The 12,040-nt window shown below is 42.3% G+C and overlaps 1 protein-coding gene across 1 annotated transcript in view; it reads right to left on the minus strand.

Moving 5' to 3' along the window:
* The window catches only part of shq1 (SHQ1, H/ACA ribonucleoprotein assembly factor), a 133,700-nt gene that overhangs the window by 84,243 nt on the left and 37,417 nt on the right, over positions 1-12,040 (minus strand). Inside the window, exons 6-7 of the mRNA XM_080186320.1 lie at positions 4,156-4,268; positions 189-319 (exon numbers count right to left, since the gene is read on the minus strand). Of these exons, the coding sequence (XP_080042446.1) occupies positions 189-319; positions 4,156-4,268 (244 nt within the window). The remainder of the gene's footprint in view (positions 1-188; positions 320-4,155; positions 4,269-12,040) is intronic.

Genomic DNA, 12,040 nt, shown 5'->3' on the forward strand with positions numbered 1-12,040 from the left:
AATGCTGCAACAAGTTGTACCAAATGATATTTGTTGGAAAATGTTTTTGTTACAGTTTTAGACAATTACGGTGAGTTTACTCTGCAACCTCAGCACTATTGTTAGGGTACTGACCAGTTGGACTAAAACAGATGCAGTGTTGCTGAACATGGGGTAAATCAGTTGTGATCAGTTTATTATCCACTTACCAAATTGTGCCTCTGTCAAATGTTGTTCACTCTGTGTTTTCTTCACTTCTTCTTTCCTCTTCTGAGTGTCTATCCACCAGGGTTCATACTTCATTAAGTGCTGAATAGCATCATCCTCAAACAGGTCTGCACTGAAAGTACAAAGGCAGTCACACTATTCTAATGACATTTCTTTTTCAGTAAGCCCAGCTTCACTGGAGTGAAAACTGTAGCTCCCAATTTTCTTCTATTCAACATCCAACAATTTATTGACCACAAGGACACTTTGTGAATGATTATCAACTTCCGAAACCCATTACCGAAGCATATGCTTTTTCAAAATTGCACTTTTAGAGAAATGCATTGAACTGCATTTAAATTAATGGTCCAAATATCTTTGTGTAAATTAAAATCCGCATGTGATCTTATTCATTTCAACAAATCTTAGTAACAATCTCATAAGCAGTGGTTAGCACAGCTGTCTCTCAGTGCCAGGGATGCAAACTCAATTCTGGCTTGGAGTCACTGTCAGTGGATTTTGCACGTTCTCCCCATGTCTAGGTGAGTTTTCTCTGGGTGCTTTGGTTTCCTCTCACACTCCAAAGATGTGTAGGTTAGATTGATTGGCCATGCTAAATAGCCTCTTAGAATCGGGAGATTAGCAAGGTCCATAAATATGGTTACAGGGATAGGGCCTGGGTCGGTGGGATTGTCATCGGTGCAGGCTTGAGGGGCCGAATGGCCTCCTTCTGCACTGTACGAATTCTACAAACTCAGTACAGTCACAATGCATCATGTTACAGAACATGGGGATTTTTAAAACAGACAGTTTAACAATCCTTTAAATGGTTGCTGGGCAGGGATATACAAACTGTAGAAATCTAAATCCATTATTTATCAGGAAAACTAGCCACCCAACTTAACTATCCAGATGTATTAACCACATTTGGCCAAGGATCCGTTGCTTAAACTGATGTGACAGCTGGTTAAGGAAAACACAAGCGATGATGGTCGGTAAACAGCAACAGTTTGTCAATCACAAGAAAAACATGCAGATTTCCAAGAAATAAGAAAACTAGGATAAATTCCAGGTTTGTAGCAGCACTGACTCACTGTTCCGGCTGAGTGCATTATAAATACTGAGAAACAGCACTATTATGGTGGACAATATGCCTGTCTGAAAACTCAGTACTTGTCAGAAGGAATAGCTGTGGCAAGTTTAGCACTTGCTATGGAAGACTGCTCATTAACTTGAAAAGTCCTTTAGCAAAATAGAAGGGGGGGAATAAAGAACACCCATAACTCTCTTAGTAATTAGCATTACTCAAACAAAATATATGCCCAAGAAAAATTATACTTTGAAAATTTAGCCTGGTCAAACTTTATGACAGTCTGTTCGTCAACAGGTGCCTAAGTGCGTGAGACAGGAGATGGGCATGACACAATGTAAACAGAGTCTGTATAGATTTTTTGGTTCTTCTGCTTTTGAGATTTAATTATCGTGTGAGGTGTCAGTCACTGGATCACTAAAAACCTCCACAAAATCTCACTGCGAAGGGCATCATAGAACCATTCTCACCAATGTGGAAGTCCCGCTGGGTGGTTCAAACAAATCCTTTGTATTTCAGTGCTGACCTGGCATTATCCTCCCATTATCCAATTCAATTTGAGAAGCTGGCATGTACTTTAAGCAAACTTACAGTGCAGAATTGTATCATAACTAGCTTTTAAAAACATAATTACTAGCAAAATTAATTACAACTCACATATGTATGTCTAGCTTCCCTTATATTCCAGCCATTAGTGAATAGGTACGAGGCAAAAGGCTGCAGTCTGTCAGATAGCAGCAAAATGCCTAATGTGTTATGTAAGAGAGAATGTCACAAAGCTGTTTACAGTTTCGTATCTCCAGAAAGAAAGCTCGTGGCATAATGACAGCTGCAGGTGGGCTGGAAAAGGGCTGGGGTCAGAAGAGGCCTATACAATTGTGGGAGAGCAAGTGGATCGACACTTAAAGTTAAAAAGATGTGTTCGAATTTTCACATGACCTTGCTTAATTAGGAAGCCTGCTGGAATGTAAAAGCTAATTGATATGTAGGCATTGGCATTACTTTAGTGAATCAATATGGTTGAATATTCTAATAAAAATAGAATTAAGTATTCTTATTTAATGAGAAATAAGGACTCGGGAATTGAATGGCCACTAAGAACAGGTTTTGCCATCAGTTAATGATAATGGACCAGCTGTGAATAATGAAACATCATGGCTACTTGACAGTTGGCAATGGGATATTTCTGGGGAGGGAGAAACTGATCAGGGGAAACAAGCTTAGGGTGAAATAAGGAAAAGAATGGTGTAAAGTCTTGATTGATTGGCAAGGTACCTGCAAAAGCCTGAGGTCATGGAAGGTGGATAACATGAAGGGCAGGCTTCCCCCCATGTTTTAGACAAAGAAGTTGGCAATTCATTGGCTACTCTATAAGAAAGGAAGTATTTCCAGCACCAGAATAATTCATCCAGGCCAATCCCTAAGAAAGATGCCTATCTCTATAAAGAGAAGACTTTGGGAAGGCTCCATGCAGTAGACAGTGGAGAGAAACGGGCTCAGGGTCAATCCATGCCATCATTCTCGGGCAGCTTGAGGAGTTAGAAAGACATGAGACACAAAGGGAAAAGAGAAACAGCTGATCACGCATGCCAACTGCACGGGATCACTATTCAATACTTGTCACACTTACATGATTTTGCTGCAGAACTAGTTGATTACAACCCGTGTTAAACTCAGATTTGGCTACTGCATTTGGGCATAGACAGAAATAAACTCCACTAAATGGGTGACAACTCCTTACTGAAAAAGTAGGCACAGTTCCTTTTCCCATGTCCATCAGTCCAAATATGTGCAGATTAGGTGGATTGGCCATGCTAAATTACCCCTTAATGTCAGGGGGATTAGTGGGATACAGAGATAGGGCCTGGGTGCAATTGTTGGCAGTGCAAGCTTGATGGGCTGAAGGGCTTCCTTCTGCACCGTAAGGATTCTATGATTTTTATGGCCGTTGACTGAGGTTACCAAGCTGGTGGCAGTGAGTGCCAAATTAGATTGCATTGTGGGCGGCACAGTAGCACAATGGTTAGCACTGCTGCCTCACAGCACCAGGGACCGGGGTTCAATTCCCAGCTTGGGTCGCTGTGTGGAGTTTGCACATTCTCCCCATGTCTGCATGGGTTTTCTTCGAGTGCTCCGGTTCCCTTCCACAATCCAAAGATGAGAGAGTTCAGTGGATTGGCCATGCTAAATTGCCCAAGTGTCGGGGGGATTAACTGGGGTAAATGCATGGGGTTATGGGATGTGGTCTTGGTGGGGTTGTAGTCGGTGCAGACTCGTTGGGCTGAATGGCTTCCTTCTGCACTGTAGGGATACCTGTTACATTGGCTACAGTTAATTGAAAAATTCAAATTACATTATCACCAGAGAGAACAAAAAGGGATTCTTTCTGAAATATTTTCAAATGTTACAGTCATAGCTGGATCCAAGTATTTGAGACTGCTCTGCATATTGAAGAGTTCAGAGACTTGATGGGAAAGATTATGTAAAGGAATGTTTGCCACTGAAATCAGAAATTCTCATTAAACCCCAGTTCAGTCTGAATGTGTGTATATTTTAGTTCACACGTTTACAAGAAATCTATAACACGAAATACAGTGAAAAAATGACAAGTGTGAAAAAGAAACAAGGTACTGGAAGAAGAGAGTAAGATAGAAAGCACAAGTGGGACATACTGCAATATAATTTCAAATCGAGACACTTCTCAAGGTAGACAAAGAAAAAGGTGAAAAGAATATCGAATGTGATGAAGGTGGTGATTGAGAGAGACGGAGAGAATGTGACATTAGTTCTAAACGATGGAACTAAATCACCGCCTTGGTGTGTGAATGCCCCAACAATAAAATTGAAGTTCTCAGTTTAAGTTCACATGATTCACTTACAGATAATGATCAGAATCAAACTTGGCCTCTTCAGCAGCTAACCGTTTTTGCCGACGTTCAGCCATTGTGGTGCTATCCGGTTCCTTCAGGTCAATCACATCACTGAGTTCATGCTGTTGAGAGACACAAAGGCATCATGACAACAAGGTAATCTGATGAGATGGTCTCTTTCTGTTTATCATGCGACATAAATATTCACCAAAATAAAATCTTTAGATTATCAATGGCTTAATACACACTGGAGAGCATTGCTGGCATTACATTAAGCCATGTCAGTTCACCAAAACATTGGACCCTTGACGCCCTCAGCATGGTAACCAGCAGTGAATTGCTACTTGCCCACGCTGGAATTCCAAAGCACTCGTCTCCCTGACTTGGGCCAAGTGAGAGTGAAGTGAAGCAGGTCTGGTTCGAGCAGCAAAGTAAAGGAGGACATGCCTTCCTTTTACAGCACCAGCTGCCATAGGGTGGAGGTTCCGACATTGGCAGGGGTTTGGGTCGATGTTGTTCAGTTTTGGGGGGGGTTGCTATCTGGTATAATGTTCGGGGTGTGGGAGTGGTTCCCATGTGGGCTTAATCTGGATCTTCAAAATACTTCTGAAGTTCAAAAATGCTTTCTTTTCCTTCTAATTTTTTTCAGCATAACTGACTGCAAAATGAGTGGAATCATTCGAAAGTAATGATTTAAATTACGGGCAGCATGGTGGCACAATGGCTAGTACTCCTGCCTCACAGCTCTAGGGACCCAGCTTGGGTCACAGTTTGTGTGGAGTTTGCACGTTCTCCCCAAGTGTTTCATCCAGGTGCTCCAGTTTCCTTCCACAGTCCAAAAGCGTGTGGGTTGGGTGGATTGGCCATGCTAAATTGCCCCTTAGTGTCAAGGGGATGAGCAGGGATAAAAAATTATGGCCCATAGTTCTGAAAGCAATCTTGGCAAATTAATTTCAAGAGCCTTGCAGTTTCCCACAGCCTTTTATATCATATCGCCCAATAGAAAACAAGTGCCGCTTCAACAAGCTGAAGGAATTTTCCTTTCAATATTTGGTGCTACCAAATAAAACTGTTGGACTTTAACCTGTTGTGAGACTTCTTACTGAACACATATTGCAAATATTAGATCACCAGATTGGACTTGGGCAGTTTTGAGGGCACTTGGCTTCCAGGAGGATACACAAGCCTGTAAAAAGAATAGTGTTTTGTCCCTGGCAGATTCTACAAAGCTCTAAGGTAACCTGGACATTACCAAGATAACATTTAAGAATGCTGCACATTAGACTTCATTTTTATTACAGAAGCAAACTGTAAAAAATCCCTCAGTTCTCACATCAACGTTGTCAAATTGCAATCAACATCAACACTTCCAATGTTACTAAGCATTCTCTTTTTTACACATGGCATTTGTGTAACTTGGGTGGATATTTTCTTTCTGCACAGTACAATGCACGTAACAAGATTCTTACTCTGACGTACAAATCTCGGTTTAGCTCAGACTGACTAACTACAAGACACCATGCTTTTTTGTGCTAAAATCAAACATACAATAGCAGTAAATTATTTCTATTGCTGGAAAGCTTGAATCTACAGGAATCTGCACTCACTGCGCTCGTCTCGCAGGTTAAAAGCAGATCTGGACATAATGCTGCTTGAAGACAAGGCCAATTTTGTATTACATTAAAGTTTATGACACCAAGTATGACACCAGGGAATCTTCCAGCTTCTGTTCCCTCAAAATTGAATGTGAGATTAGGCCTCATCTGCCTTCCAAGCAATCAAAGAAGTTAGGGTTTTAGTCTGGTTACTCAGCATGAGTCCAACTGTCATTTACTTTTGCTTAATTTCCCTCAGTGAGCTGCCAACTACGTGAAGTCCAAACTGCAATCCAAAACCTCTCCCAGCAAACACTCAGGTAAATTGAAATTGGATAGCCTAAGCTCCACCCATCTCCATGGTGATATGGCCTACTCAGTGCTGTCCTCAAACTGACCATTACATTAAAATTAACGTTTCTTTATTAGTCACAAGTAGGCTTACATTAACACGATAATGAAATTACTGTGAAAATCCCTCAACCGCCACACTCCGTCACCTGTTTGGGTACATTCAGGGAGAATTTAATATGGCCAAGGTAGCTAACCAGCACATTCGACAGAGAGGAAACTGAAGCACCCAGAGGAAACCCGCGCAGATACAGGGACTATGTGCTAACTCCACATAGACAGTGACCCAAACTGAGAACTGAACCTAGGTCCCTAGCGCTGTGAAGTAGCAGTGCTAACCACTGTGCCACCCCCTCACTTATAATTAATTATTCCTTTGACCTGATTAGTTTAACAACCATTTGGGGTTCATTGAATATTTCTAAAGTACTTTAACTTTATCTCCCAGAACAAAAATATTTCTTTGGACTGCCATTGTTCTCTCGAGCACTGCAGATAGCTCTTTAGCTAAATAAGCCAATCTGCTCTATTTTTCTAGCTGTTAACATGCATGTCAACGTGGCTGAAACATTTTAAATATAATTGGCACCAAGCTTTCTTTTTCATTCACTCAAGGGATGTGAGCGTCACTGGCTGGGCCAGCATTTATTGCCCATCCCTAACTATCTGCCATTTCAAAAGGACATTTGAGAGTCAGCCACACTGCTGTTGATCTGAAGTCACGTGCAGGCCAGGTAATGGGGTATGATCAGTAAGGTCGCAGATGGCAGAAAAACTGACAGTGTGGTAAATACCAAGAAGGAAATCCTTGGATGATAGGCAACATAGACTGGTTAGTCAGATGGGCACAAGAAATTTAACCCTGAAAAGTCCTTGGGAGGACTATCAAGGTAAGGGAATATACAATGATTCCTTGCCTTTATTAGCTGAAGCATAGAATACAAGAGCAGGGAGGTCATGATGGAGCTATCTGTGCCGATCATTAGACCACAGCTAGAGTAGTGTGTGCAGTTTTGGTCACCACACTAGAAGGATGTGACTGTACTAGAAAGGGTGCAGGAGAGATTTACCAGGATGTTTTTAGCTATGAAGAGAGGATGGATAGGCTGGGGTCATTTTCCTTAGAGCAGAGAAAGCCAAGTGGTAGGGTACCTAATTGCAACACACAATTTTATGAAGGACAGAGATAGGAAGAAATTTTCCTTTGGTCAAGGGGGTCACGAATCAGAGGGCATAAATTTAAGGTGGAGGCAGGAAATTTAAGGAAAGACTTGTTCACCTACAGGGTAGTGGGAATCAGAAATTCACCACCTGTAAGGACGGGAGATCTGGAAACCCTCATAACATTTAAGAAACATTTAGAGCGACATTTGAAAGGCCTTAGTATACAGGACTATGGACCAAGTGGAAAAAGGGATTAGAATAGATAGGTACTGATGGCCAGCACAGACATAATGGGCCAAAGGGCCCCTCTCTGCGCTGTAAAACTATCCCTCCTTATCTTTCTTTGCCTATCTGCAGCCTATGACATGGTTGGCCATGCCATACACCTCTTCACTGTTGTTCAGTTGGGTGGGACTGCTCTCATTTGGTTCCATGCCTATCATTCAATTGCAGCCAGAGAATCACTCGCAATGGCTTCTCTTCCTGCTCCCACAGCATTATCTCAGGCATCCCCCCAGAATCCTTCCTCCTGTTTTGCATTTATACACTGCCATTCAGTGACATCATCTGACAGCACAGCTTTGCTTTGTCTGTGCATGCTGACGCCAACCAGATCTACCTCACCATCGCCACCGCTCCATTCTGCTAATGAGGCTAACTTATCAGACTGCTTGTCCAACACCCAGTATTGAAAAAGAGGCATTTCCTATAGCTACGTATTGGGAAGACAAAGTCATCATTTTCAGTTCCTTCTCCAAACTCCACCTCTCTTCCTGGCAACAGTCCAAGACTAAACCAGTCTGATTTGAACTTGGTATGATGTTTAACCTGAAGGTGAGCTTCCAGCGACATACTAACACCATGACAAAAATCGCCTACTTCCAACTACATAATATAGCTTGGCTTTGCCCCTTTTCAGCTCATCTGATGCCATTCTTTAACCTTCATTCATGATTTTACTTTCTTTGGACGGAACATTTTACATTCTGCAAACCTGTCATCTAAAACTCTACCTTAAAGTCCCGTTCACCATTGCTATGTGCTCAGTGACCTACACTGATCGTCAGCTGAGCAAAGTCAGACTTTAAATTCTCATCTTTGGTTTCAAATCCCTCCATGGCCTTGCTCTCCTGACGGTTGTAACCTCCAGCCCCACAATCCCGAGATACCAGCATTCATCTCACTCTGGCCTCATGCTCCTTCCACTCACATTGTCGGCCACTTCAGGTCTTGAACAGCAGGTTAGGTGTAAGGATTCGCATTCTAATCAGTAATCTCTAAACTGTCTGTGCTTTATATGCTCTGTCTGAGGCCAGAACTCTCCATTCACCTGACGAAGAGGGAAACCTCGAAAGCTTGTGAGTATTATCAAATAAATCGGTTGGACTAAAACCTGGTGTTGTCAGTCTTTTTACTGTGTTTACGCCAGTCCAACGCCAGCATACCCACATCATGGCCTCTTGTGCATCCCCAATTTTAATTACTCCACTATTGGTGGCCTTGTCTTCAGCTGCCGATGCCCCAAACTCTGGAATATCCTCCCAATACCTGCCTCTCTACTTCTTCTTTGACCAAGCTTGTGATCATCTGACCACGTGTGTCATGGTGCCCAATTCTCCTGTGAAGCACTTTGGGACATTTCATGCTGTTAAAGATACTCAAGTTGTCGTTAGACCAGTTGGTGGAATAATCACTGATGATTCACTTCAAACAGAGACTATTCACAGACTAATCAGGTGGTCAAAGTGCTTAAACAATGCCCTTCAGTTGTGTACACAATGTATTAACATACAATTAACAGAACAGAAGATGATTCCTCACATCCAAAAATGATGGGTGAAAGAGAAGGGAAGCAGCAGCCACTTTTACGACTAGGCCGAATGGTGAATCACTAAATAATGAGAAGAGAAAGAAACAGCTTTGCAAAAGGGCACATGCACGTCAGTCATTCCAGTTAAATCCAGGGAGACAGCCTGGCTTACACTAAGGAACTATTACTCGCTTCAAGTTCAGTATCATTGCACAGCCCTGGTACAATTTAATGGCTGTAACAATGAAGCCAAAATGCAACTGTTTCTTCTCATACACAAACAAGAGCTCTCAGATCAATCCTCAGACCCTGTTTCTCTTTTACATTCTGCCACACAATAGCGTTAACCTCGAGTACTGCATCAACTTCCATATGTGTGTCAATGAGTTCAACTCTTCACTCTCTGCTTTCATCCCTAACCCTGCTGTCAAGCTGTTCTGTCAGGTGAGAATTATTGAGAATAAACTATTTTATAAAAATGCAAGTTTGTCTTGCTCAGTTTTCATGAGTAACTCCTCAATTTGGGCCAGTTTGCAACCCAGTTCTGGCCTGCTGACTCGGGGTGAATCAGCGCCACACATTCCAAGGGCTTCCTTGACCCTGGATTGCATTTCCAAACCCAGCACGGTCCCTCTGCATCCCTAACTTCCAAAGACCTCTCTCTACCTCCTAATGCTTTCTTCCTCATCTGCCTCCTGTTCAAAATTGTGTACAAATTACAACTCATCCAGAATACTGTCACCGGCCTTCAATTCCAAACTGAGGCTGTCTCACTTCCTTACCTGAATGGGACGTAGTGGTATAGTGGCAACGTAACTTAGCTAGTGATCCAGAGGCCCAGGTAAATACTCTGGGGCAAAGGATCAAAGCCCGCCACAGCAGCCGATGGAATTTAAACTTAATTAATAAATCTGATGTTTAATAGTAGTCTCAGCCGGTAATAGTGCCCATGATACGACTGTTGTAAAAATTCATTTGTTTCATTGATGTCCATCCTAACTGTCCTGGCGTATGCGTGACTCCAGAGCTACAGTCAATGCGGTTGACTCTTAAATGCTCTCAGAACAGGTCGAGCAAGTCCGTTGTATCAAACTGCCATTAAGTCTACAAGGGACAAAACCAGACAGACCACTGACGTTGACCTCGGCCGAACAGCACTGTGGCTGGTCCTACACTACATGGACTGAGCGGCACAGTGGTTAGCACTGCTGCATCACAGCGCCAGGGATCCGGGTTCAGTTCTGGCCTTGGGTGACTGCCAGTGTGGAGTTTGTATGTTCTCCCCGTGTCTGCTTGGGCTTCCTCCGGACGCTCCAGTTTCCTCCTACAGTCCAAAGATGTTCAAGTTAGGTGGATTGGCTATACTGAATTGCTCCTTAGTGTCTCGAAAGTGTGTAAGTTGGGGGAAATATGTGGAGTTACAGAGTTAGGGCCTGGATGTTCTGCCAGAGTCGGTGCAGATCGATGGACTGAATAGCCTCCTTCTGCAATGTAGGAACTCTATGATTCTATGACTGCTCACCACCAGATTCTCAAGGGGAATAAATGTTGATCTAGACAGCAACATTGGCCACTTCCCCTGTGAACAAAAATAATTGATCTCTACAGGTTCCTCATTCCCCAGCACTTTATCAAATTCTCACTCGCATCTAAAAATCCTACCTTGGTTTGCCCCCATCCCACCTGTATAAGTTTTACTGTATCCCAACTCACATTATTTACCATCAGTACCAACCAGCTCCTGGATCGATTGCACTTAGCGCTTGTCCTAAACTAGTTAGCTGTTGACAATCTTTTTCTGGCCTACGAAAACCTCCTCATAACCTAAATTCCTTGTGATCCCACCTGCTGTTTGGTCCTCCAACCTTGCCTCTAATTTCTGCTCAGTGTCGGATTGCCGGCCCTCTTGTGTAGCACCTGGGGGGGTGCATTTTGTTTCAGTGAAGCAAGAAGATAGAATGCAAGTTGTTGTTTTAACACCACCTGCCCGTTGGCTCCCCCAGGTGGTGCTCTGCGGATACTGACACTGCAAAGTCCATCCCATACATCAACATGGTTTCTATCTAATTATAAATACATACATAAACATCCTGTGCACGTACTCTTTTTGAGATCTGTATGTGTTATTCATCCGAGGGGAAAATAAAGGTGCATGCAAGACAGAGGCTGGCAGGAGCAGAAGACCTGTTAAAGAATATATGGCACTGTAATGCATGCGTTACTATCAGCATTTGTATTTAAAACTATTTTAACCATTCCCGAGGTTTGATTTACCACTTTACTCTCCTCCTGCCCCCAAAACAATAATGTAAAAATCCCAGAGAAGCTGTAATTTTTCAAAGTATAATATGAACACTGATGATTTAAAAAAAAACAAAATATTTTCATTGATTAAAACAGGTAACGGAGGTATATCTATTTTATTTCTCAACGGTGAAACACTTTCTTCAACCTATTGTGTTCGGAACAATCTCTCACCTTCCCTCTCTCCTAACGCTCCCTTTCTGCTTCTCTCTCTCTCTCTGCTTCATACACACAAGTCACTAGTGTTAACTTTCTCACCGTCAACAATACAGATAAAGGCAGTTAGCTGGCTGAAAGGTATTGGTACCGTTAACAAAAGACCCTGACACAGCCAGTTAGGCACACAAGTCAGCACAATGCATTTTCAAAATTCACTGATTACCAGCTATAACAAGTACATCATCTACATGCTCTGATTTCTCAGCTCCACGCAACCACTTCAACTATTCAAAATTAATATTTCAACAAGACAAATGCTCATTAAAATCATTTGAAAAATGGCATTGAGCATAACAGAAATGACAAACATGACAGCTGAAGATGAATCTTCAGACAGTAGTTACACCTCACCTTCTTAGACTGCATAATGCAAATTTTGCTGATATACATATACACGAGTCATATTTATAAAAGGTTCAACATTAAGGTGCAAAATCTCACAATTAAACAA

Source organism: Carcharhinus amblyrhynchos, chromosome 3, assembly GCF_965287045.1.
Source record: "Carcharhinus amblyrhynchos chromosome 3, sCarAmb.v2.hapA, whole genome shotgun sequence".
In the NCBI taxonomy this organism is placed as follows: Eukaryota; Metazoa; Chordata; class Chondrichthyes; order Carcharhiniformes; family Carcharhinidae; genus Carcharhinus; species Carcharhinus amblyrhynchos.